Source organism: Canis lupus, chromosome 18, assembly GCF_048164855.1.
Source record: "Canis lupus baileyi chromosome 18, mCanLup2.hap1, whole genome shotgun sequence".
Classification (NCBI taxonomy): domain Eukaryota; kingdom Metazoa; phylum Chordata; class Mammalia; order Carnivora; family Canidae; genus Canis; species Canis lupus.
In genome coordinates this window covers 47868921-47896285 of record NC_132855.1, presented here as the reverse complement: position 1 = coordinate 47896285, position 27365 = coordinate 47868921, and the positions used below count along the sequence as shown (strand labels likewise).

The window sequence follows — 27365 nt, the reverse complement described above, 5'->3', positions numbered from 1 at the left end:
TGAGCTCATAAAAATTGCTAATGAGATGATAAAAGTAAAAGGATGCATTTTGGCATAAAACTCTAGTATTTGTAACACTGGCTCCTAGCGTCTGGTTTAGAAATACACACAAAGATACGGTTACTCATTCAACCAGCAAATACTGCATAACAACTAAGTGCTAGCCCCTCTCAGGTCTTAAAATATTAGAACAAATAAAATTTATCCACAATCTTATTGAACTGCCACATTTTTAAATTTTCAGTAAGTGAGATTTAAATATATTTTGTACACACAGTCATAGATTTCATAGGGAAGGAGTTAGAAATGATTACACTTCTCAACACCACTCAGTCCTGAGCCAGATTCAAACAATCCTGGCAGAAATGCTGTCATACTACTCTTCAAAATGGCAAGTGACTTAGATTTCATTATATCCCTTGGTGATCTATTCTGGAATTTATAGCCATAAATGGTGATTCTCAATATCTACTTCAAAGTTGACTCCAAAAAAATGCAAAATAATCTATACTGTTATGGAGAAGTCAACTGGCTGTGACACATTTACTATTTCGATGTGAGGGCTAGAAGATAGACAAGTAGCCAACTGATAGGAATGAAGTTCCTCATACTGGTATTTGGTATATTTTTAGAGAGCTGAGTCCAAGAATCTACTACCCAAATACACCCAGTAGGCTGATTCTAAACTCACCATTCATTCCATCGCACTTTGAATTCCCAACATTAAAGCAGGAAGTTTTCATGTTGCCAGGAAGGACATTCCACCATTTATATTCAAACCCAAGTGCAGGTTCCATTCCTGCTGGACAAGGCCTACATTCTAGGAAAGACACATGAAATAAACCATTATAGTTAAAACGCATCTGGCCATCTTCCTCTTCCTCTATCCCAAGTACTACTAAATTTTTTATTAGCAGAGAAGGAAGTGCGAAGGAGAGATAGTAGAGCATCAGTTCCTTTAAGAATTAATAATTTTTTCTAAAGCAATCTGGAAAAGAAAATATTTCTGGATATAGTTTACCCATATACACTTGACTAACATGTAAAAGGAAAAGGATCAGTAAAAAATCTTTTAAAGTTATTTTCCTTCATTTCTGAGAGTAACTGCTAACATCAAATCACCCTCCACAAGAGGGGTAATCTGAAACTAATTCTCTTATATGTGACCTTAGAATCAGTTCCCTTCACCTCATGAACAATGAGATATTTTAGCCTTCCTATTGGTTATTAACAGAGTATTAGACCATTGAATTATGGACTCATTACTTGAAATTCAAAATATTGGCTATGTTGGAAAATGATACTGGGAATTGAGAAGTTTGGAAAGAGTCAAGTTTATAAATAAGCCTGATTTAAATTAATATCTGCAACAATGAAACAGAAGAGTCCCTTCCAACCATTTCCAAATTTACCCAACATACTTTGTATTAATTACGTCATTAAAGAGAAATATTCACTGAGCAAACACTTTTTGATACCAAAGTTCTGTAGGACACATTTTTATATAACCTGCTCAATAATAATGATCTAGATATTATCATCCACAATTTTACGACTGGGAAAATTGAAGTTCATAAGGTTTAAGTAAGTTGGATAAATCACACTAATGGTCATCTGTGGGATGTGAATTTAAAACCAAGTCAACCAAGTCCTTCTTATTTATCGAAGCCTCTGGAAAGTAAGAGGATGGCACGGCTACATTCAAGTGAGATGACTACAGCTGTAGTGCATTGTAATTCTTGTCTCCAAAATTAAAACAAATTCTGTAGCACTTTCTTTATTATTTATTAAAAACTAAAATCCCAACTATACACCCTGAAACAATTAAGAGACTATCTTCACAGCTATATGATTAAAATGAGTGATTTTTGCTATTACTATAGTACAAAATATGATTTACTATTCCAAAGCTGAATTAGAAGAGGTTATATTTTATGCTTGTATTAATATATGTGTACACACTTACTACAAAAGGAGTGTCTATCCTTAAAACTTAATATGGTGGAATATTTTTTAATCAACATTCAAAGGCAGAATGAGCTGTTCCATGAAGAGAGAATTACTGTATTACACAAAATGCAAATAAAAAGCTACTCTTGTGGTATGTTAAAGAAGCCACTGCGATTTCACAATTCATTATGATATTTCTCAATTCTTCTTCAGTCTTTGTGAGGTAAGTATGCTTTATAAAGAAGTCTTCCGTAAAAACAATGAAGAACAAGGTCGCAATGGTCCAAAAAGATTATTTTGCTAAAGGTCCATTTCTTGGACCACTTGGCATCCTACCCTTTGTTCCATCCGAAAATGTTCCAGGGGGGCAGGGATGGCAAGAAGATGATCCATTGTTATAAAATCCAGGGTTGCAAGGTGGACAATCCTTCTTCTCTCCAGAAGGGGGCAACCTAATAGCATCTGTGAGATCCTCCCGGCAGATTTTGGGCTCTATCCACTTGTACATAATTTGTGTCTACAGAAAGAAAAAGAAAAGCTTTCAGGTCATATATGATGCTTTATTTACTTCAAATTTCCATTAATAAAAACATTAAACAGAAAGCCTAGGAAAAACCAAATAATGAAAGAATAGAAGAACCAGGTAAAGAAAATCGAAACAATTAGCAACAAAATGAGACAAAAAGAAAAAAACTTTGGTGGGACTATGGTCATTACTTCCACATGTTTTTACTATGAGCTGTGACTGGGCTTTACTGCATCCATACAGCACATTCATCATCATGGAATTCTACTTTAAAATATAGATACATGATTATAACCCTTACTCTTGTAACCATTCATTTACTTTATTCCATAATGACATATGGTTCTATGCAGAGACTACATTTTCCATTTAGAAACTTCCACTACTCTCTTCCTTTCCTTCATCCTCAATACCTGTTGCAGTGGCTAGCACAATATGATCACAAAAGAAAAGGTATACTTTTTAAAAAAGACTATGTCTAGCTTCACATTTCGATCCTGTCATTTCACAAATACATGTGGTTGCTCTCTGAATCTTTTCCAATACCCTGATGTTAGACACAAGAGCCACAGATAAAATATTTCTAATTCTGGGCCCTGTTACAAGTGCTTCTAACAACAAAAATTAAGACAACATCTACTTTCAAAGACAGAAGTCTTTTAAACCTTGTCTTTTCATTCTCTCTCAACATATACACATATTCCTACATAATACAAAATACACAAGATAACTATAACCCAGCCAAACCCAGAAAGCTATGATTATAAAATTACTCTCATTGTGAAACCAGAAAAATTAAATGGTGCAGCCATTTCATCAACAAAATCAACAGGCTCAGTAAAAATAAGAATGTATTTTATTTTATTTTTTTATGATTTTTTTTAAGATTTATTTATTTATTCAGAGAGAGAGACAGAGACACAAGCAGAGGGAGAAGCAGGCTCTATGCAGGGAGCCTCACGTGGGACTCGATCCCGGGTCTCCAGGATCACACCCCGGACTGTAGGCGGCACTAAACCGCTGCGCCACTGGGGCTGCCCAAGAATGTATTTTAAATGCAAAGGGATAAATAGTTTCATAACTATAGTTTTTAAAAAGAGACTTTGTTTCCTTCAATAGACATATAATCCAATGGAAGAATGCATTCTCCTTTAAAACATCTTTTGTAATAATATGTCTATTATTGGAATGGGAAAAACAAAATTTAAGGCAATTCTCTATAGCTATTTTCAGTTAGTAGAAAATTATATATAGCACACCCTGAGACCACTCCATTTTATTCTCAAGTATTCTCTTACAGAAGAATTACCTTATCTGAAGAAGGATGCTTAAGGTAAATGGCTTAAAAGGCAGATGTCTCAACAGAATTATAAATATTTTTCCTTTTATAACTCTCTTTCTGCATACATTTTATGGCCCACATCATCATACAGTCCAGCCAACTTCATCTGCCTTTCTCATCCTATCTATAAAGTGATGGCCACTCCTGCTGAACTTTCCTCAACAGCTAAAAATAATAAATAAATAAACTAGACCCTGTATCCATAAGGGGTTTTTAACTCCCCTGAAAAGGGCTGTATAAAATCCAGAGAATCTAAGCAAACGAAACATCATTATATCTGGGGGATTGTCTTTTTAAAATTCTGGCTTAGCGAGTATAGAAAACAAATTTCCAACCCAATGAATTCACAAATTTGCTGATTTCTTTTGACATGAATTAAAGTCACACTGTGTTAGGTGTGAACTATTGCATGGTTGAAAACAGGGGGTTCCCGTGTGGGAGTAGGGGTGGTGCTGAGGCTGAGTACTTGCAATGGGGGGGGGGGTGTGCCTTGTACTCCTCCCCACCACTGTGGGAGGTCAGTACTATTATCTTTAAGTTTATAAATGAGGAAGCTGTGGGTAAGAGCTGTTTCACAACTTGCCCAAGAATTAGACACAGCTAGTAAACAGTACAGAAACACTAGTCAAAAACGGTCAGTTCAGTTAGGGCAAAAAGTGTAAAATAAGGAAATATACTTTTGACAAGTCAGCTGACCACATGATTCTCAATCCAAGAATAGTAAATGTTTAAAAATTAGAAAATGTGCACCACTTTTAAACATTTAGAAGCCAAATCTCAAATGCTCTACAGTAAAAGTTTTGTTTACAAAGGCTCTTGCTTCATATGGCAGATTGATTCTAAGTCTCTCCTTCTAATGGGGACAGATGCTTTCAAGTGGAGCTGGCTGGGGAAAGATAATAATTAATATAAATGATACTTAGCACCAGATGGCTCACAGTGCAGGTGAAAAACCAACAATCAACTCATTCTTTGGCAAGTTGAGATAAAATTATGAAATATTTTATGAAACCAAAAAACACTAATAGAACAAAACTCACCAGATTGCCAGTAAGATTAGAGAAGACCTCTATCTAGTGTCTGAGTATTTTATATTAAGCATGAATAAGATGCGTTTAAGAGAAACACATGGTGCTATCAATTCTCATGTCAAAATTAAATTCAGGACTGGGATGACTAAAAAATTTAGATAAATTTTGAAAGTGCATTTGTCCACAGTTACCAGCCTTCTTCCTTCCAATGTCCGTGCACAAGAGCATCAAGGCTTTGCAGAGTGGCTGAATTCATCAGAGCTAAATTACATGTGATTTATAAGTCTACTAACAGCCACACCAACCTCATTGCCTTGTGTTCCGTGATGTTCTGACTCATATGTTCCCAACCAGGTGGGCTGTTGCTTGCCCTCCCACCTTTCCCAATCCTTAACCTCTTCCAGTAGTGAGACACAGGGCCCTCATCATTTGTATCTCTGACACGTCCCCACTGTCCTGCCAAGTTATGTCCATCCCCTCCTTCAGAGCCATGCTCAATATCTATAAATGCTCTAAGCATGTCCTCGGTGCATCCATCTACATTCTGCATCCACTTGGATTCCTTTCCTATGAAGGTTCTACTGTTTTCTCTTCCCTTGTAGTTACCTCCTCAATCCCTTTCTAAATTCATCAAAGCTTGGGACCTCTTCTTTGTTTATGTGGAAGACACCATGGAGATTGAACATTGCACTGCAGGTTGTAGCCAGGGCTTTAGGCAAGAAAATGCTATAGTATTAGATTGGGGTGAAAAATACTAAAAACACTGAACTGAGGCTTTAAATGTATACATTGTCTGATATGAGAATTCAATCTCAATAAAGTTGTTTTTAAAAAATATTTTAAAGGAGACTACCATGAAATTTTATTTTCTACAAATTCAGAACTCCCTAATCACTGAGAAATGCCATGATGTTTTCCCAAAACCCTAATTCAGAAACAGTCTCCAATTTTTCTTGACTTGCTTAAACTACATAGGAAGAAAGGCAGTTCTTTTTTTTTTTTTTTTTTAAAGATTTTTATTTATTAGGGAGAGAGAGAGAGCACACAAGTTAGGGAAGGGCAGAGGGGGAAGCCAACTCCCCGCTGAGCAGGAAGCCTGATAACTGGGGCTTCATTCCAGGACCCTGGCTGGGATTATGACCTGAGCCAAAGGCAGAAGCTTAACCAACCGACTGAGGACAACTGAGCTTAACTAGGCGCCCCCAGAGAAAGGCAGTTCTAAAGGCCATATCCCATTATACCCTATTTTTAAATATCCCCTATATCTTACTTTTGCTATGTAATTCACAAACACTGTGTAAGAGACATTGAGCATTTGAAATAACTTGTAATATTAAAGTTATTAAAGGGCAAAGAAAGTACTAGACAAACTCTATCAAGTTCCTAGTCTCAGGGATGACTAAGTTGCAGAGTCAAATATTTCCTCTCAAGAAGGCTTCCTTCTAAGACATCCTGTCCTGCCAGGCACTCTCCCAGTCTTGGCTGCAAGTTTGCTCTTTGACAAAACATGCTGTTTCAGAAGTGGGCAGCTCTGCTTGTTTGAACATCATTATGTACCAATGGAATTTACCTTCTATAGGTTCATCCAAATTCTGCCTTATGGAATAATACAGAAAACTGTGTTTCTTCTTTTCTATAATTTCCTTTCAAGTGCTTTATCTTCCTACTTAGGAAGTTTTTGTTAAGTACCTACGGTGTATAGAAGAAAGCACTGTAATATTAGAATGACAAATTGCTGTGAAGGCAGCTGATGACAGGTTCACAAAGTGCTAGAATATATAAAAAAAAAAAGAAAATATATGAAGAGGATGCAAAAGCATCAGATTTGGAAGCAGTCATAATTAGGGTTAGAATTCCAATCTTAAGACCCACTAGCTGTGACTATCTATAACCTTCCAGAAATTACTTAACCTCATTAAGCCTCAGTTCTCTTATCTACAAACTGGGTATAATACTGTCTAAAATGCATAGCTGTTGAAAAAAAGAATTAGAGGCAATGTTTGAATACACACATGCATACACAGTGAGCATGCACACAATTGTGTGATGGATGCTTCTGCTATTAATACCATCACTGCTATTACCATAATTATTGTCACCATCATTGTTTCCAAGAGAAACATGAAATGTCATGTATATTCAAAGGGAAGAGATCAAATCTCTTTAGGACATGTAGAACATGTCAGAAAGATGATCCAAATTCCTCTATCCCATGGTGTCTTTTCTCCAAACTGAAAAAAAAATTATTAGCAACTTCAACCATATTTAATATCAAATGGTTTAATATAGTGCATGGCCTCTCTTCTCTTGCTTCTACCCATTTTGTCAAAATTTTCTTTTTTTTTTGTCAAAATTTTCTCAAGCCCTCTGCCAACGACAGAACACACCTCTCTAAATATGTTAATCATTCATTCACTTACTAATTTTCTCATTCATAAATTCACTCAAAAGATGCTTCATTATCTTCTGTGTTCCAGATACTTTACCAGGCTGACAGATTTTTTTTTTCTTTTTAAGTGATTAAGAATGTGTTTCTGTCTACAGGAAGCTGAGAGTCTGATGAAGGAAACAATCATCTTTACAAGAATTGTATTTGCAATAGTGATCTGATACCAAAACACTAGCAAACCTTCTGTAACCACTATGAAAATATCAGGAGAGGTGTGCAAAAAATTCTGTGGGAATTCCCAGTATATCAAGACAATCTTGCCAGATCTATTCACGTTATTTAAGGGTAGAGGAGTTCTGTGAATCTGCACAGAATCACTCTCTTTTTATTGTGGTAACCAACACTACCTTTTCCTCTTCAGGTACTGATTTGTGTGACACTGAAAGGAACAAGGAGTTACACAGTCTGGCCACCCAGCCACAGAGCTCAGCCGGTGAAGTCCAACCGAAGTATCCCATCCTACTGGACAGAATGGTTGGTCTGAGGTGGGCTCATGATTAAAGCAGGGCCAATCAGAGTCTTTTCTGAAACTTTGCTCAGCACTTCTATGATCAAAAGCTGTGAGGACAAGACTGTTTTGGGTGGACATGCCAGAGGGATCTGTTACCACAGGAAATAGATTGCCTGGAAAGGAAATCAAAATGAACCAAGAGTGTCCAAGAGAAGAGCAAGAAAAAAATGTCTTGATAAAACTATTTGCTCTATGTTAACTTCCCAATCATGTGACTCAATTCTCTCCTGCTCTGCTTCCACCTACCCCAAATCTGGAAAGTATCTTTTAATTTTATTAACAGAATTCTTAATTATCTCCAAGTGAGGGAGCAAAATTTACACCTTGTTTTACAACCATTAAAAAGAACGGTGTATTCCATCCCACAGTTAGGACAGGGGAGGGAACTACTTTTCACCCTGAGATAAAAGACAAAAACAAAACAAAACAAAAAGTTATTAATTCTATCTAGTTCTAGCACCCAAAATAAATAAAACCTTAAACATTGTCTATAAGTAGCTAACTCCCTACAAAACCACCTTATCCCTCTAACTTATGTAAGCAGATCTGAGACAACGTTTATGGATATGATAAACAAGTAAGTGACTTGTTTTTCAGGCATGAGCCCACTTAATTGAACACTAAATATCCTTTGTATTCTTGGGAGGTTTCTTTCCCCTTTAAATGTCTGATGCATTTTTAATTTGGTAAAGCCAGGTTCTAAAGCTTGGATTTTCTTCAAGATATTTCTGGCAAGTTTTGGCAAATTAATGTTTTCTCTTTTCTAAATATTTTTATATCTGAGAACTTGACACAAATAAATGTGGACTTTGCTAATTTAAGCACAATATGCTAACACTCTGGGATCTCTCTAAATTTTACTTCTGTCATTTTCCCCTGCTTTATTGCTCTACAATTTAACATACTTATTCCCAACATCCTCATGCAAGTTGAGGATTTTAAATCAAATGTTGAAAATAATTCACATGTAATCATTCTTGGTATGACTTAGGATATGTATAATTATGTTGTTAAACTTATATTCCTTTGGCAAATACATGATACCAACTATACTATTAGTTAATATCAACTATAGTCCTAGTTGATATATCCAATTATTAAGTCAAATATTTTACATATAGTTCCTCAATTACCCATATATCCTTGTAACCATACCATTTAGTCCACAATTCTCTATCTCAGCCATAGGGAGATCATGAGAAGCCATAAGGTGATCATACAATGCTAACATTAAAAGATGCCTTCTCTCAATGAACATTAGCAAGGTCAAAATTTTTTGAGTTCAAATCTCAAGCACTGAATCAGTGCATGTGCTGTATGCAGCCATATGAGTATATCTTAATACATGTTTAAAAAGTGGGCTCTAAACAACATTTTGAAAATAAAACATACACAAAAAATTTCAAGTTAACTCATCACTCTGAAACCTCCCTATTCTAGCCCAAGCCTATGTCATTAGATGTTGTAAATGCAACCCCCTTCCTACACTCCCACATTCTAGTCATTAGTTCTTCAGATATTCCATGCTGTGTCCCACATCAGGTCTTCACCATCCTGCTCCTATTCCAGAAATGTTCTTCCTCCATGCCTTGGCCAAGGTTTTGTACAGATCTGAAGCCTTCTCAGGCTGGGTCAGATCCCCATAAAACTCAAGACTTCTCTGGCGTGACACTAATCACAACTGAAAATAATTCTTTTTTCTCTCTTTCTTTCTCTTTCTTTCTTTCTTTCTTTCTTTCTTTCTTTCTTTCTTTCTTTTCTTTCTTTCTTTCTTCTTTCTCTTCCTTCCTTTTCTCCTTCATTCTCTCCTCCTCTCTCTCTCTCTTTCTTTCTTTGAAAGACCATCTCTCCTCTGAAATCCAGGCTCTTTCTCTGAAATCTCAAATTGCTGAGATCCTAGAATTAGAATTACCTGGGAACTTTTTAGCAATATAAATTCTCATGTCCTGCTCCATATCTTTTGAAATGAAAAATCCAGGACAGGAACCGCCAGGTGAGTCTGCTGCATACAAAAAAAATGGACAACCACTGTTCTACAATCCATGAAGACAGTTACCTTCCTCTTCTGCCTGTCCTTGGTCCTGCCCTCATCACCCAGAACTCTGTAATTTAACCAGTGCTCAATAAAGATTCACTGCATAAATGAATGAAAGAATAGAAAGTCCACATTTCCTGATGTTAATGAGAGTCCCTCAGTCAGAATTAGAATGGCTTCAGTTACTAATTGAAATATTTCTGAAAACTGTTCCCTATAGGAGGGAAGCAATCAAATAATCGGGCTTCAAAATGAACACAGAAACCTGTGACATTCCTGTGTCATATAAATTATAATGTTCAAAGTCTGTCTACTTCAATAGCTGCTTCCCTTGGGGATCTTCTCTAAGCAATAAGATCAAAGAGAGTATGACAGGACAAAAAAAGCTACAGTCATTGAACGACCTGGAAACATCACTAAACCATCAGCAAATCACCAGGCTGTGCCAAGCAAGATTAAAATACCTTTTTAAAAGATGAAACCAGAACAAATGAAAATTTTGAAACAAATGAAAATATAAAAAAAAATTTAAATTCATGTGTAATCTACATTTCTCTACTATATCTGTTAATTAACTTTCTATTGGTTTTTGTTTACTTCTGAAGCTAGACACATTTTTCCTGAAACGAGTCTTAAATCACTTTTTTAAGAATCACTGAGTTTATAGAGCGCTAATACAATGTGTTCTATACTGATGTGTTCAGAGTTCACCCAGACTCCACAGAAAAATGTAATTTGTGTGTATGTGTGAACACAGCATGCCTGTGGGTACATGCATGTACACAGGTGTGTATGTGTGTGTGTGTGTGCATGGGTATTCAGTACATTGTACATTTGATATATGGTTTTACTTCCTTTAGGCCCAGGTCAACTAAATTTTATCACACTATTCACTAACACACTAAACTATTTATTGACATAATAAAAATAGGGCATTTGGATATTTTCATCATAGCAAAAATAAGAACCATTTTTATACTAGATCTCATTCATTTAAGTTTCAGTAATGCTGAATTAGTGATTACTACATAAAACAAATTCAATTTGCCTTACTTATTATTAATAAGAAATTTAACTTAAAAAGTTTAGCTGAAGAAACATTATTTCAAATTACTTTCAACTCATCTTAGTGGCTCTCTGTATGTATTTTCTAAGTGGAAATATCCCTTCCTTGGCCATCATTATAGGGCTATTTGAGTTACTGTTCTTATTTAAAACAATACATATACTTCTAATTATTAAAATTTTCCACTAATTTAAACTGGACTTCCCTTGAGTTTATTCTGAGCAAGTAATAGCTCTCCTGCAAACACTAGAATAAACTTGGTCTTAAGTACTAAAGAGTTAATTCTTTAAAAAAAATTTAAGGACTCAGGGTAAGATTAATTATCACACAAATATAAAAAGTACATATTAGAACCTAAGGATATAAAATTAAGAAGAGAGGGATCCCTGGGTGGCGCAGCAGTTTGGCGCCTGCCTTTGGTCCAGGGCGCAATCCTGGAGACCCGGGATCGAATCCCACGTCAGGCTCCCTATATGGAGCCTGCTTCTCCCTCTGCCTGTGTCTCTGCCTCTCTCTCTCTCTCACTGTGTGTGTGTGACTATCATGAATAAATAAATAAAATCTTTAAAAATAAATAAATAAATAAATAATAAAATTAAATTAAGAAAAGAAAAGTGATTCTGACATGTATATATATTCTGCAAACTAGGTCAAGAAATTAAATGCCATGATTTCAAAGATGTAAACACAAAGAAAGAATGCTGCATTGCAGCCATGTTTTTAAAAAATATTTTATTTATTTATTCTTTAGAAAGAAAGACAGGAAGAAAGAGCATGAGCGGAGAGGGGCAGAGGGAGAGGGAGAAAGAACCTGAAGCAAACTGCACTGAGCACAGAGCCCAGTGCAGGGCTGGGTCCCACAACCATCAGATCATGAACTGAGCTGAAACCAAGAGTCAAATGCTCAACCGACTGGGCCACCCAGGCACCCATGCAGCCACTTCAATCTCAGTTTCTCCTACTGACACACGCTAATACAGGCTAACTGTCATACAGAGAATACCACATCAACTGCAAGGTTCATGTGTGTATTTTTCCTCTGGCGAAGTGCCAGCTGTAGGTTAATTGCTTTACGTTTTCTAAACACAATTACACAGTAATCTGCCATAACTGAATTTGCCTATGGCTGCATGGCTTTTATTGATCAAACCTACTAAGAACCAAATAATTAAAGAGAAGTTACAGGATGTTTTCATCCTGTGAGTCACAGTACACATTTTAAGACTGTGTTCCTCCTGGTTCTATTACTTCTGAAAAAAAAATTAGCTGTTAAAAATAGCAGTGATTTATGGAACACTCACTATGTGCCAGACACTATACAAGGAACCTTAAACTGATAATGTCTTGCATTCTCATAGCAACCTTGTGAAGTAAGAAGTAAATTAACCCCATTTTACAGATGAAAAAGCAAACTTAGAGCAAATAACCATAGCACTAATAAGTAATAGCATGAAATTAAAGCCAGGATAGCAAGACTCAGAATCTACATTCTTAAATTTCCTCATGTCCTACTTACAAACACATATTATAACTCAACTCATTTAAGTCTCTCACAAACAAACTAGAGTCTGCTCAAATTGGGAAGAGGGTTGGACTAACACAGAATGCAGTGTACTGAACACAGCCTATACCTTTCCTTCTTCATCACACGGAGTATGGATCTGGAAATAGTCTTTTGTGGTACAGGGAGGTCGCTCCGTACACTCACTGGATCCTTCTTCTGCAACATAAAAACACATTTCAGAAATTAGTCATTTATGTTGTGACTCTCAGAAAAGGCAAAAATCAAACAAACAAACCCAGAAAACTCAAAATTTAAAATAACCTTACCAGAGCAATTTAGGAAGAACTAGCTAGGCCTAAGGAAAATAAAGGCCTGCATTTCTATTTACCCTAGATCAATAAATTTTTCCATGATACACAAGAAACCTATCATAATTTTTTCCAAAAAGATATTAGATGTCTTCCATCATCAATGAACATTGTATATTTGCAGCAAATGAACATTTTCTAAGTATATCTATCTCTATGCCACCGAATCATGTAAAATTACAATATGATTTGTTTTAGATGAGTATAAATATATCCATAGCAGTTCTCCATAGGGTGTGGAACAGAAAAAAGGGCGAATGGAAAAGTCATGCACAAAAGGGTAAAAAGTTGTATTTTATCCATTCAGTATTGATTCACTTCAGCACTTGGTTTCTGGCACACTGTTCCCACCACATTTCAGTGTGGCTTCTGTCTTATGAATACACATTCTCAACAGACATAAATTTAGAGAGAAAACAAAGAACATAAACTGACAAAGACTAGTCCTACCCGAAAACTGGGAGTGCTCGTCACACTTTATGCATTCTTTGGCTCCTTTCTCAGAATAGGTGTTTCTGGGACAGACTTGGCAGTTGAAGGAACCTGGTTTGTCGCTGAATGTGCCTGGCTTGCATGGAAAGCACTCTGATGTGTATGCCACCCCTGTGTGGTAATTAAAAAACAGAGCATGGAAGGAAGGACCCACTAGCAAGAAGCAAATCAGCACCTTCTTGCTGCTTCTATCAGAAGTGAGAGAAACAGCAGCATTAAGCCAGGACCCCTTATTCCATTCATTCAACACCAAGGAAATATTTACTGTCTGCAAAAAACTGGGATAGATACTGAATTAAACACCCTAAGTAGGGATCCCTGTGTGGTGCAGCGGTTTGGCCTTTGGCCCAGGGCGCGATCCTGGAGACCTGGGATCGAATCCCACGTCGGGCTCCCGGTGCATGGAGCCTGCTGCTCCCTCTGCCTATGTCTCTGCCTCTCTCTCTCTCTCTGTGTGACTATCATAAATAAAAAATAAAAAATGAACACCCTAAATAGAGCAAACACTTAAGAGATTGAGATTTGACAGAGGTATACTAAATTATAAACTGAGTTGTCAAGAGACAACTCCACTAACTCAGAAGTGGGATGAACTCTAAGGTCTCCTCCAGTTGTACCAGCCTACTCTGCTCTGATCTTTGCAGCCACCTGTTCCCTTTTTCTCCACTGATCATTAAGTCACAAGCAAGACCCAAACCCTGGGAGGAGTGGCCTTTTTTTCTGGCTTGTAATTCCAGCCTTTGCCAGCAGATGTCCCTATGACTAATGAGTTAGTGTCACAGGAAACCATATAGAATGTAGTAAAATACAAGCCATTAATAAAGGAGAATCACTGCCTTAATTAAAATTAGCCCTAATTGAGAATGAACCATGCCAGGGTTTATTGGCTGCTCTCCTGGGCCAGAAAATGTCCGGCTGGTTCAGAGAGGCATAAGAGGTTTAGGAGACAGGCAGATGAGTTTATTTTATTATTTCTATGGATTTAGTGACCTGTGTGAGCTTGATGCCTGGCATAATAGATGTTTCCTAAATGAAGCATAGGTTCTTATTAACAATGATCCTTATGTTTTATGTAAAGACATTGAAAATTTTTATCGTTCTTATTTTTTCACACAGATTAATTTAAGGATACAAAAAAAAAAAAACAAAAAACAAAAAAAACAATACCAGTCAACTCCAAAAATAAAACCAGGATCTCTAGACATGTATGATGGCTAACATACTAATTTCTGCCTCATAAACCCTTGAGCCATCCAAACCAACAATTTAATTGATGTTTTAGCTAACTCAAAATTGTGATATGTGGCTACTAAAAAAAAATTGCTACAAAGTACCTTCAATTGTGATATTTTTCACCAAAACTGGCTTGACTGCCTTAGAACCCATAAGGATCCCAGTGGTTCTCCAGTACAATATGTTGGTGCCTGATTTCAACATTACCTGTAAAGAAGAACACAAGGCATTCAGGTCAGATAAACCATGCTACTTTTTTAAGATTTTATTTATTTATTCATGAGAGACACACAGAGAGAGGCAGTGACATAGGCAGAGGGAGAAGCAGGCTCCCTGCAGGGAGCCTGATGCAAGACTCTATCCCACCCGAAGACAGACGCTCAACCACTGAGCCACCCAGACGTCCTTAAATCATGCTACTTTAACCATATCTAAAAGCTAATCCCTTAAACACTGTTCAAGGCATTATAATGAAACACCATTAACTGGGCACCTACAAATTTGAGTCTACTGTGCTATAGTCGTATTTTCTAAAAAAAAAAAAAAAAAAAAAAAAAAAAAAAATTGCCAATCCAAAAAATAAAGCAACAAAGAAGGAAAAGAAAATTCTTTAAGCCTGAACAAAAAGATAAAAGAATTTTTAAACTATGTGCCTGAAGTCTTGGTTTATATTTAAAAAGGAATTCATTCCAGAGAGTGAAAAGGCACTCAACCCAATTATATATTTGTTGACTGCCACTATTCATAAGTAGATCTCTGGACTCTGAAAACAAAAAGGCAACAGAAAGACTTTGCTTCCTTCTAAAATTGTTTAATAAACAATACTGCAATGACAACCAGAGAAAAATAGGACTGTTATAAAATAACATGATTTAAATGACTCCAGAATGTAAATGATATTACATTTAATATTTGCTTCCTTTGCCACCAGCACATTGTTTTATTTACATATCAAACAACACTTCCAGTAAATCTCATGCTGTTTCTGTCAAATGAACTAATTTAAAGGTTCTTTGCTTTCTCATCTGCCACTCTTATTCTTCTATGTAGTCTCTGGCTGGCCAAATTCAAGCTGTATGAAATTAAAACATATCCAAGTACTTCACCCTGCCACGCATTCAGAAAAGTAGTGCACTGAGTACTTTCACTTGTGTTAAGTGAAGAAAGTATATTAGTTGCCAAGGGTTACTTGTACTTTCAAAGCCCAGCTTAATGAATGCTTAGGTGAATGGATCTTAAGTGGCTCTAGTATCACTTCCAGGCATACAGATCAAAAAGACAGTCTGAAAGGTACATTGTATTAATCACTCAAGGATGAGGCACCTGCTCCAATGCAAAGTTGAGGGTGGGTGGTCACTTACTGAAATAGAGTTCAGTCTACACTGCAGGCACCACACCAGGCCTTTCTCATACGTCCTCTCATTTAATCCTGCAAGACTGCTCCCATTTCTTACATGAAAAATCAGATTCAAAGAGAATAAGCCAAAAACAAAACAAAAGAGATTAAGCCAAGTGCCTACAGAAACACAGCTACAATAAGCCAGAGTTAAATTTTAAAACTGTGCCTCATTCTAAAGGGGCAGTGCCCTCAAACAATAACAGATTCACAGATTATGTTGCGTGATCATTGCTTTCAAGCATTTAGAGTTGTCCTGAGGAGACTATGCAGGTACCTCACCCAATATAACCAGAGACAGAACTCTGAGCAACAGATGATAAACAGGAAGCAGGTTTAGGCGCCAACAAGGATGGATTTTGTGACATGGAGAGCTGTCCAACAGGGGAGTCAATCCAGCCCCTAACAAGACAAGCTGGAAAGTCACTTGTTGGGGTAACTGCAGAGAAAATTGGATCAAAGGATCCTTCCATAGTCAAGAGCCACTGATTGTTCCCATGTGACAGGCACATATGTAAACTTACATACATACCCCAAGGTTCTCTGTGTTAATTTTGAATAGCCTTAGTTTCTTCTCAATGCCCCTTTGAAAAGGAGAAAGTTGGAGTATGATGGGAAAGAGTAAGGAAAGAAGCCTAAGGAGAAAGAGAAAGGCAAGAAAAAATACCTACAAAGAAGCTATGTCCCTGAAACTTTGGGGCAATTTCTTCTCTAACTAGAAACTCTAAATTAATGAACAATTTTTTTTTCACGAACATTTTTGTAAGACTGGGGAAAGGAAGGAGCAGAATGGGGGTTGGTGGGAGAGAAGATGAACAGAGACTTACAGAATGAGAGCCCCATTCTCCATTGTCTGTGAGTTTTACCCACTTGTCTGCAGTGGTGTCCATCTCCTGGCACTGATCATTTTGAATCTGTGGATTAAACACAAGGGCCCCAGTAAAGCTTCTTGAATAATGGCTTTAATTAAATTTGTTACTCAGCATAGGACAGGCTGCAAGAGCCTCTTTCAAAACGTACTAAATAATGACCATGAGTGATTCTCAGAAAGTAAACATACCAAGACCTCTGGAACCTAAGTGACAACTGTATACAAGTGGTTCTATGTAAAGCATCCTCATTATTATAACAAAAAGGTTAAGAATCAGGAGAGGAGGAAAGGAGAGAGGATGAGAACAGTTAAACCAGAAAATTCACAGAAAGGAGAAAAAGTCATTATGAAAACCTTATCAAAAGTTTTAAAAGCTCTCATTCACCATGCAGGCCCAATAGTATAAAAATAAAGCATATTTTTATAAGATTTAGGGAAGTCAGGTTTTAAATTCATAAATAAATGACACCTGCTTTGTTTTCAATTCCCCAGGACTTATTCCACATATGTAGGTAAGTAGTTACAGTCAAAGCCAAAGCCCTAAATTTTTATTTGGGGGGAAATGTGAATCATAGGACCAGTTCAAATGACTACAGCTGCTATCTTTAGCACCAAACATTTTGTGCTTTCCAGACAATTCTTATAAAATGCCTAAGGGTTTGCACACTACTTTTCCAGGCCTCTGAAGAATACACAGACATCAAAAAGCTAGGCCATTCTGTAATACCGCACAAGAGGCAGCAACACAGTAGGGTTGACATAAAAACTTGTAACCTCTAACTTTGGCCAAAATGGCTATTTCTCTCTTTTCTACATCTTGGCCATTTCATTCATCCTCCTGAGCAGTTTATCAACAACATTAAAATGATCTCCATAAAAATATTTCCTAAAAGATTATAAACTAGAAATACCAGAGAATATTAGCCACTGAAGATATTTGTTTAATCTGAATTTAAGTATCAGATATGTACTATAAGCATAATGAACATTCTAATGCAAGTGTTAAGCCATTTTTAAGCAGATATGTACCCTAAATATACCTTTGGTGGTCAATATGTGGATAAGCTGAAAGGTTTTGTTTTGTTTTGTTTTGTTTTGTTTTGTTTTGTTTTTCCAGCTGAAATCAAACATCATGTGATATTAGGATATTCTACTGGCATTCTAGAATCTGATTTCTGTTCCTCATTCTAAAAGTAAGTAGTAAAGGTATGACCTTGATTCAACCACTTATTCTCTCTAGGTTTCAGCTCCGTTGCTTAAAAAGAAGAGTAGAGGAGCTGAATGAAATTCCCATAGCTCTAAAATTAAATACTTGACAGCTTTAAATTATGTAATATCCGTAGGTACGACTTTCCTTCAGGCTTCAGGTATTTCCTTTCCATTAACCATAAGCATGATGACTGAAGTGTTGACACTCTGAGTCAATAAACTGTAACCTATAAAGCTGAAACATCAACAAAAGAAGGAACTCACCACCTCTTTTCAATTTGTAACCAGAAGCACAGAGGCAACATTCAAAGGAACTAATAAAACTTCATGCCTTAAGAGTACTTTTACCAACAACTCTCAAAGGACTTACTCAACAATATAAAACTGAGTGCTTATTCTAACAGTTTTATAATTACCTAACTTCTTAACTTTACTCTCATTTTGGTAGTATTGCAAAAATGTTTCATGGAATCGGGAATAATTTACCTTAAGAAGTGTTTTGCAAACACATTGTAGCTTATAAAAGCAAATCTGTTTGAAAATTACTTAACATTTTGAACTCATCAAAGGATATTAGGACAAGGAGGATCCTTAAAGGTCTTGTCATACAATCCACTCTGCAAAATGGAATTCTGAGGGCCAGAAAGTTAGCTTCATTATCCAAAACACATAATCAGCCGCTGCAGTTGGGACTTGACCCAGAATCTCTTGACTTCAAATCTAAAGCTCATATTTTCATGGCAAGTATCTCTTCCTATCAAACTTCTGACTTACAGATTTCCATTATCAGGAGCAAAATATATTTGTTTTAGAATAATTAGTACCTGGGCTCCTGAAATCTGAACCACAGAAACATTTTACAAGATCAGTTTTCCCAGTCACTTATACAACACACAATTTTTTTTAAAGAAGTCAATCTGAAAATATTTTCTCAAGCATTTGAGAGACTGCAACAACTATTTGCTAAATTGGACACAGTTTATATTAATTTTTAAAAAGTTTCTTATTTATTTATCTTAGCAATCTATACACCCAATGTGGGGCTCAAACACAATCCTGAAATCAAGAGTCACATACTCTTCCAACTGAGCCAGCCAGGTACCCCTATATTAAATACTTATATAATTTTAGTAGTAATAGCCTATTTTTTTATTTAAATTCAATTAATTAACATATAATGTATTATTAGTTTCAGAAGTAGAGTTCAGTGATTCATCAGTTGCATAGAACATCCAGTGCTCATATATCATGTGCCCTCCTTAATTCCCATCACCCAGCTATCCCATCCCTCTACCCACCTCCCTTCAAGCCTACTCTGTAAACTACTATTTTATCTTATATTGTGTAATGCTATGTCATCTCTTACCAAAGAAATCAACTATTTCATCCACTGATTTCTTTAGATTGTACAAAACTGACAGAATCAGAAACATATAGCCACTTCCACTTGTGAAATACTGCCCATGATTATACTTAAATCAAATACTTGAAACTCCAAAGAGAAAAAAAAAAACAAAAACTAAAAGTGGTGAAAATATATTTTGAATAAAATAACTTAGCTATAAAAAATTTAAAATGAATATTGGTGAAAGTATTTTTCACACTAAAAGTCCAAATCAAAATGGTCATCTAAGGATCTTATTAACCAAAAATAAAACAAGTCCAATGTTATCCAACAAAGTGAGAGCTCAACATAAACAATATTTAAGCAGAAAATAAAATATTAAAGAAAAAAATAAAGTTTTCTGTTACTATCAAAAGGTTTGGTTGACAGAAAAAAACTGAGGAGGCATACCATGCATGGAATAGCAACAATTAATTAAGAGAAATTTTACATGAATTTCCCTCAAAAAGTAAATTCTATAACATAAAAGGCCTTACAAAGAACTCAAAGAAGATGTTGTTGTCGACATACTGATACTCAAAGAAGACATAACCCGACTTCTTAAGGTGCACAGCATAGATCAAAGATACCGTGCAGTCATCACGATTTGACTCTATGTAATTTCCACGAGGGACCCAAGAAGAGCTGTGGAAACAAAACCAAGAGGCATTTTTACCTTAGCATTCAGAAACCTCTTCTGTTTACAAGTTACATAACTCAGTTTCAAAAGTAGTTCCCATCAGCAAGGCATAGCAGAGAAGTCTAAAGCTTTTCTGGAACTGAAAGGCCAACATACTACTGGGAAAAGACTCATATAGCAAAGGGCTTCTTAGATCCTGATAAGGTTATATGATCCATTTGCTAGGAAACTGCTATTTTTCACCAAAAATTTGGCCACTAAATAGATGACCACTAACTGCAATAGTCTGAGGTAGAATTATTCTCTCAAACAAATCCAAAGTTTTATTTAAAAACATATATACCTGGCAGGGAGATAAGGAGTTCCTTGATATGAAAGAAGGGATAGTCCTAGTAAAAAACCTGTTTAAAGTAAAACTAAATAAAATGCAGATCAAAGTTTCAGAGTATATAGTAGGGGTAAGTGTCTGGTTGGAATTTTTATGTAAAAAAAAAAAACAAAAAAACAAAAAAAAATGAAAAATTAAGAAAATACACTGGTGAACAAAATTTTAAGTTGTAAATCTAACCATAATTCTTAGATAAATCAATAATGAATCACATGTTGACTCTGCCCCCAAAAAAATTTCTAACCAAACTGTATGAAAGCACAACTTATCATCCTTCTCTTCAGATGCAACTGTTGATATGGATAATAAGAGTGAGATTTTAGCAAATTCTTTTCTTTTTTTTCTGAAAGAAATCTGAAGACTAAGATTTCCACATCCCAACATGACTCACTAACTGATATTGGATTTGCCCTTTCTCTTTAACAAACTGTTAAGGAAAATATACAAGCCAAATTCAGGCACTGACAATAGGCAACATAGGACTGAGATTCTTGAGAGCCAGAAAATGCAAGAGGCAAAGCCCAAAATGACTTTGACCTCACTCTTCAGGACGTTTTCCAAACCATGGCACCCAAGTAGAGCAGAGACGTATCACTGAGCTGAGGAACAGAGATGATTATTTAGGGCAGCTAAAGCAGCTGGAAATTATAGGCCTGAGAATCAGAAAAAATGGGTCCAAGAGTCCCATATAGACTAGGTCCTGGGTTTGGGGCTGGAGGGTACAGACAAACATAGCAGAGAACAGCCACTGCAAAGCTGAGACATAAACAGAGAGATCACTTTAGTGGAGTCACTGGAGCCCCAGGTCAGCCCTAGGGGAGAAAACTTGATAACCACATTGGGCATTCATCTGACAGCAGAACTGCCCCACCTTGGGAATAAGGTCCATGCCCTAGAGCAGGTATCAGTATACTTCTGCATAAAGAGCCAGTAAATAAATATTGTTAGCTTTGTGGACCATCTGGTCCTTCCTGCAATGCTTAACTTTGCCATTTTAACTGAAAAACAGCCACAGATAATGCCATTAATAAGTGAGTGCAGTTGTCTTCCAATATAACTTTGTTTACAAAAAACAAAGAAAAGACCCACAGGCCAGTTTGCCAACTCCTGCACTGAAATAAAGGCCATGACCTAGGACTAAGAGTGAAACCAATACAGAGCTATCCTAAAAAATAAAAACAAAACAAAACAAAAAAACCAAGACTGATGAGATCGAGGTGCTCTTTCAGTACATAAACTGCCGGCCAGAATAAAATTTAGCACCCTTAAAATGAAGAAAAAAACAACCCACATTTCCTACACCTTAATATTCACAATGCCCACGATACAATAAAAATTTACCAGGCATGCAAATAAGTGGGAAAATATGATCCTTAATTGAGAAAAAAGATAGTAAGAAAAAAAAAAGACAAGTATTTAAGACAGCTCTTACAAATATAGTCAACTATAAATAAAAGATGAATACAGTAAGTGAAGGGATAGAGAATCTCAAGTATTTTAAGGAAAATAAGAGCCATAAAATAAGCTAGATGGAAATTCTAGAACTGAGAAATCCCAACATGTAAAATTTAAAATTCACCAGATGGGCTTGAGAACAAGCTTGAGACTGAAAAAAAAAAAAAAAAAGTTAGTGATAGAGCAATAGAGATTATGTAATCTGAAATATGAGAGAAAACAACTGAAAGAAAAAGGAGTCTCACAATTTTTAGACAATATCAAGTAGTCTAATGTACATGTAATTGGAGTAAAAGAAGGAAAAGAGAGAGAGAAAAAGGTAGAAAAACATTATTGGTGGCATAATGTATAAAATAATTGCTAAATTTGGTGAAAAGATCAACCTACAAATCCAAAAAGCTAACTAAACAAATAAATACATGAAAACCAATACTGGGCACGTCACAAACTGTTGAATAGCAAAAATATGGAGAGCATTTTATATGTAGGCAGAGAATTAAAGACATGTTCCATAGAAGGGAATTAATCATAAAAAATACAGCTAACTTTCCAGCACAAATAAGGGAGAATTTGGAAGGTAGAACATCTTTAAAGCATAGAAAGAGAAAAGTAAGTCCAGAGTCCAAAGTCCAAGAGAATATTCTTCAAAGCAGAGGCAAAAATAAAACCATTTTTAAGTCAACAACAGTTGAAAGATTTTGTGAGCTGCAGACTTGCATAATAAGAAAGGATAAAGAAAATTTCACTGGTTGAAAAAAATAATCCTAGACATTCAGATCTATATATAAAGAAGGACACCAGGAATGGTGCTCTATGTATGATAAACATATAATGCCAAATTTTTCATCTCTTAAATGCTTTTAAAAACAAATATTATTTAACATACATTTCATTATACTATAGGGTTTATGTTTCTAAATATAATATGCAATGATAGAACACAAATGAGGGTATAACTGTAACAATACCATTGTACAGTTTTACATTTTATGTAAAAGTACAATAATAACTCTAATAACACTCTCAGAATGCATACCACAATTTGTAGCCTTTGCAATCAAGATTAGCAAAAATATCTAAAGATATTAAAAAACATTAACCGTAACAAAAAAATTTGATAAATTGTACTTTTTCAAGTTTTAAACTTTTGTATATCAAAAGACATCATTAAGAAAATGAAAAGGCAAATGCTACAAACTGGGAGAAAATAGTACACATACTTATCAATACATGTATTTGCATATGCATTCATGCATGTATTAAGTATTATATGAATATACACGACTCATGTCCAGAATACACAAAGAACTCACAGAGTTCAATGAGAAAATGACCCCCAAAAAATAGAAAATGGCTAAAACATGTTGACATCTCACACACAAAAATTAAACACATGGACAATGAATATATGAAAAGTGTTCATAAGAAATCAGATTCAAAGCACAGGAGGTATCATTTCACACACACAAACACAAACACACACACGAATGGTTAAAATAAAACAAGACTTGACAAAACAAACGTTGGTAAATATGGAGGATAACTAGAATTCAAATGTGCCACTGGAGTCTATAATGCTACAACCACTTTGGAAAATTCTATGACCCAACCAATTAAAAAGAATTAAAGCAAGATTAGATGAATGGAAAAAGGAAGGGAGGGGAAGAGAGAGATGATCACAGCAATATCAGACTGAAACTCACATTGAGAAAATTAGATGGGACAGTACATTGAAAAAGTTGTAATTATCATTAAACTTCTTTAATGAATAAACTATATATTCTAAGTAGAAGAAGAAGCCATATCAATATCTCCTGCCCACCTAAACAAAGATCTGAGGTACCATAACATCCTACAAGTACCTTACTCTAAAGAGCAATTTTGTTTTAAAAAATTAAATTATATTTTCAAAATATATACACATACTTTAATACATATGTATATACATGTATATATATGTATATGTGTACATACATACAAAGATACGCATATATAAATATATATATATACAGAGAGACAGAGAGGAATAATCTTATTAATGATATCTAATATCATAACCCTATATAATGAAATGATCATTATCAGGAGAATAAAAATGTCACTTGGCAGAGGGAAAAAGAGAGAACACTAGAAAGCAAGCAGGGTTGGGGAAGGTAAGAAGGAGAGAACACATCTTTTTAGCACAGCTAAGTAATTCCCTGGCATCCTTAGGTCCTGGTAAAAATGCTGAGTTCCTGAGAAGCTATTCTAGTCAGAAGGCAGCCAGTGGCCTGAAGTTTTATTTCTCCTATCCATGGCCATAAGGAAGGAAATGTTGCATGGTCAACACAAGAGAACAGGAAGGATTACAGCCCAAAGATAAAGATTCTGTGTCTTTTCAAAACAATTTAACATTCTACCAGTGTTGTCATAGGTGAAACTAATAATCCCCTAAAGAAAGGAAGAAATCACAGCACAAGTAATAAAGTCAGTTATATTGTAATAACTATGCATAGTGACAGAGGGCAACTCCAGTTCTGTGGTGAACATTTCATCACATATATAATTGTCAAATCACTATGTTGATGCCTAAAATTGCTACATTTTATGTCAACTATGCTTCAATTCTAAATTTGTTTAAAAGGTAGAAATTAAGTGAAAGAGCTTTCCACTTTATGTATTTAACCTACTTTCTCTTATAGGAGATAATACAGTATCTAAATGAAGATTACACAATTCTTCCTTTCAGAGGAGAAGAAAAATAAATCTAAAATTATCCATTAAAAATTAGAGAAAGGTTTGTAGAAATACCACTGTCTTGAATATTATAGATATATTATCAGAAAACTGATTTGTTTTTCTGGTAGCTTTTCTGTATATGGCATCTATTATGTCCAAAGAGCAACTATTTTCATCTCATGAAAATTGAACTACATTATCTGTATGACCATCCAAAAAACAATATGATTCTTTGCAATTAGATTATCTATAATCCCGATCAGTACCAAGATTACCCCCAAAGTCTTTCTGGAAAAGAGCAACTATACCATTCTCAAGTACTAAGTCAAGATCCAAAGACTCCTTTGGATTCTTACTTGTTACAGCCATCTGGCCTGCTGTCAGAAGGGCCGACCACAGTGTCCATGAATGTCGCAACGTTGGAAAATCCAGCTGGCAATTCATCCCATTCATCAAATTTGATGCCACTGCCCAAGGAATAGGTCCCTTCGCCACACTTACTGCATACCTGGTTCTTCATTTCTAGATACTCTCCAGAAGCACAGGAGAAAGCTGGAAGGCAGAAGAATGTAGAACTCAATTGTCACTGTGCTCCTCCATCAATTTTGTCACCGGAATTATTTTTATAAAGCTCTGATCATGCCACACCCTAATTAAGGCTTTCTAAAGTTGACTTTATGACCACATGCACTTCATAATCTGGTCCCAACTATTTTCCCAGGCTCATCCCTTGCTTGCCCCATCCTCTCTCAACCCTAACAAAATTCTTATCATTCCCAAAATATTTCATCCTCTCTCTCCCTGCTGTGTTCTTCTTTCTCCAGAGATGTTAATCAATCCCTCTGTTCCACTTGCAAAACTTCCATTCCTAACCCCCAAATGACCCTCTTCATGAGACCTCCCTGCCCCCCTCCAGGCAGTCAGCTGGCCAGGTGAGCCTCCCTCTGTGCTCCTACTATACTCTTCTCATAGCCCCTGCTTTTTTTTTTTTTTTTAAGATTTTATTTATTCATGAGACACAGAGAGAGAGAGAGAGAGAGAGAGAGGCAGAGACACAGGCAGAGGGAGAAGCAGGCTCCATGCAGGGAGCCCGACGTGGGACTCTATCCCGGGTCCCCAGGATCACGCCCTGGGCCGAAGGCGGCGCTAAACCGCTGAGCCACCAGGCTGCCCTCATAGCCCCTGCTTTAAAGCACACACTCACACAAACACACATATACACAATGAGGTGATATAAATTCTATATATATAAAATTATATTTTTATATGTGTGTGTATATAGATATAAATATATGTTTTTACATCTATATAAATAGATGTAAAATATATATAAATATATCTATTTATATAGATATAAAATCAATCAGTTGATGTAGACTTTGAGCTTCCAGAAAACAAGGATCGTTATTTTTGGGTTCATAATTCTATCTGACAAATACTGAGTCCAAATAAAAGGTTGATCTAGTGAGTGGGAACTAAATGTAAAGGGGTAATAGGAGGGTAGTGTTTCTCATGAAACAGCCAAATCAGTAACTCTACTTTTTCAATATTCATGACTCCGACCTAGTCATTTCTACAACCTATATCTTATTACTGATGTCAAGGTCTGTGCTAATTCTGAGAACTAACTAAAACCAGAGACAGCAGGCATGAGCAATGTGAAGAATAGTTGACACAGTTAGAGAAAAGAAGGTAGTTCTATTGCTAAGTTATTAGTCATTCAACAAACACAAATCTATGTCCCCCAAGTGGTTGGCTCTGTGTTTAAAGTGCTATTAGTGACTCAAACACAGCAAAGGGCTTTGTAATCATTCAATCAGGATATGAGAGAAACAAGAACAAAATAAAACCTCCCAATTAATCGATAAAGAAAAACAAGTCTCCCAGTAGAGAGTAAAGTAGCAAAGCCTCACATTTAGATACATTCTTCTTTTACAATACATTTGAAAAATTAGGAAGAAATACAAATTACTTTTGAAAAACTAAAGAATTAGAGCTAAAACCCACAGTTGTCTACTTACTTATCCACTGACAAATTATGATGTTTTTCTTCAGAAAAGCTTATTACAATGCTGACAATGAAATTGTGACTCTCAGATCAACATCCCAAAATTAAAAAAAAATCAGGAAATAAGAAAAGGTTAGGCAAATAAATAGTATATGCTGGCTACAAGGTCAAACCTATCCTGGGACCAGGTTGTACCACTTCCTGTGGCCTTAAATGAGTTACTTTACCTCTCTGGGGTCCTCAGTTTCTATCTCTGAAAAATGAGATAATAATCATAGTAGTGCTTCATATGGCTACACTAATTAAATAAAATATAGTATCAAGTGCTTAGCACAGTGCCTGGCATTTAATAAACACTCACTACATGCTATTATTACCACTACCAGCACTACCAGCAGAGAAATACAGAAATGGAAAAAATTTTATTTCACTTTCTATGGTTTATAGGTAAACTTCTAGTAAACTGACAACTACTATAATAAACCAAGCACCAACATTACATTAAATCAAAGGTCAGCAAACTCCAGTTTGCAGGCCAAATCCAGCCTGCCTGTTTTTGTAAATAAAGTTTTATTGAAACACAGTCACAACCATTCATTTACATATTGTGTATGGCTGCGTTTGTACCACAGTGGCAGAGAAGAGTTGTAGCAGAGAGTAAACCACCTGCTGAGCTGAAAATATTTACTTTCTGATAACATAATCCTTGAAGATACCTTCGTCTGTGTCCCAAACTGAACTTTTAATTAATAAGAAATAATATTTTATAAGTTGTTAGAAGGGACTCTA

General features: G+C 35.8%; 1 protein-coding gene across 2 annotated transcripts in view; it reads right to left on the bottom strand.

Annotated features, from left to right (window-relative positions):
- ELAPOR2 (endosome-lysosome associated apoptosis and autophagy regulator family member 2) overlaps positions 1 to 27365 on the bottom strand; it is a 171753-nt gene that overhangs the window by 50274 nt on the left and 94114 nt on the right. For both annotated transcript variants that reach the window (XM_072784375.1, XM_072784374.1), the window contains exons 3-10: positions 24925 to 25120; positions 19865 to 20012; positions 16731 to 16817; positions 14609 to 14714; positions 13233 to 13385; positions 12542 to 12630; positions 2287 to 2467; positions 692 to 820 (exon numbers count right to left, since the gene is read on the bottom strand). In XM_072784375.1, the coding sequence (XP_072640476.1) occupies positions 692 to 820; positions 2287 to 2467; positions 12542 to 12630; positions 13233 to 13385; positions 14609 to 14714; positions 16731 to 16817; positions 19865 to 20012; positions 24925 to 25088 (1057 nt within the window). In that variant the 5' untranslated portion in view covers positions 25089 to 25120. The remainder of the gene's footprint in view (positions 1 to 691; positions 821 to 2286; positions 2468 to 12541; positions 12631 to 13232; positions 13386 to 14608; positions 14715 to 16730; positions 16818 to 19864; positions 20013 to 24924; positions 25121 to 27365) is intronic.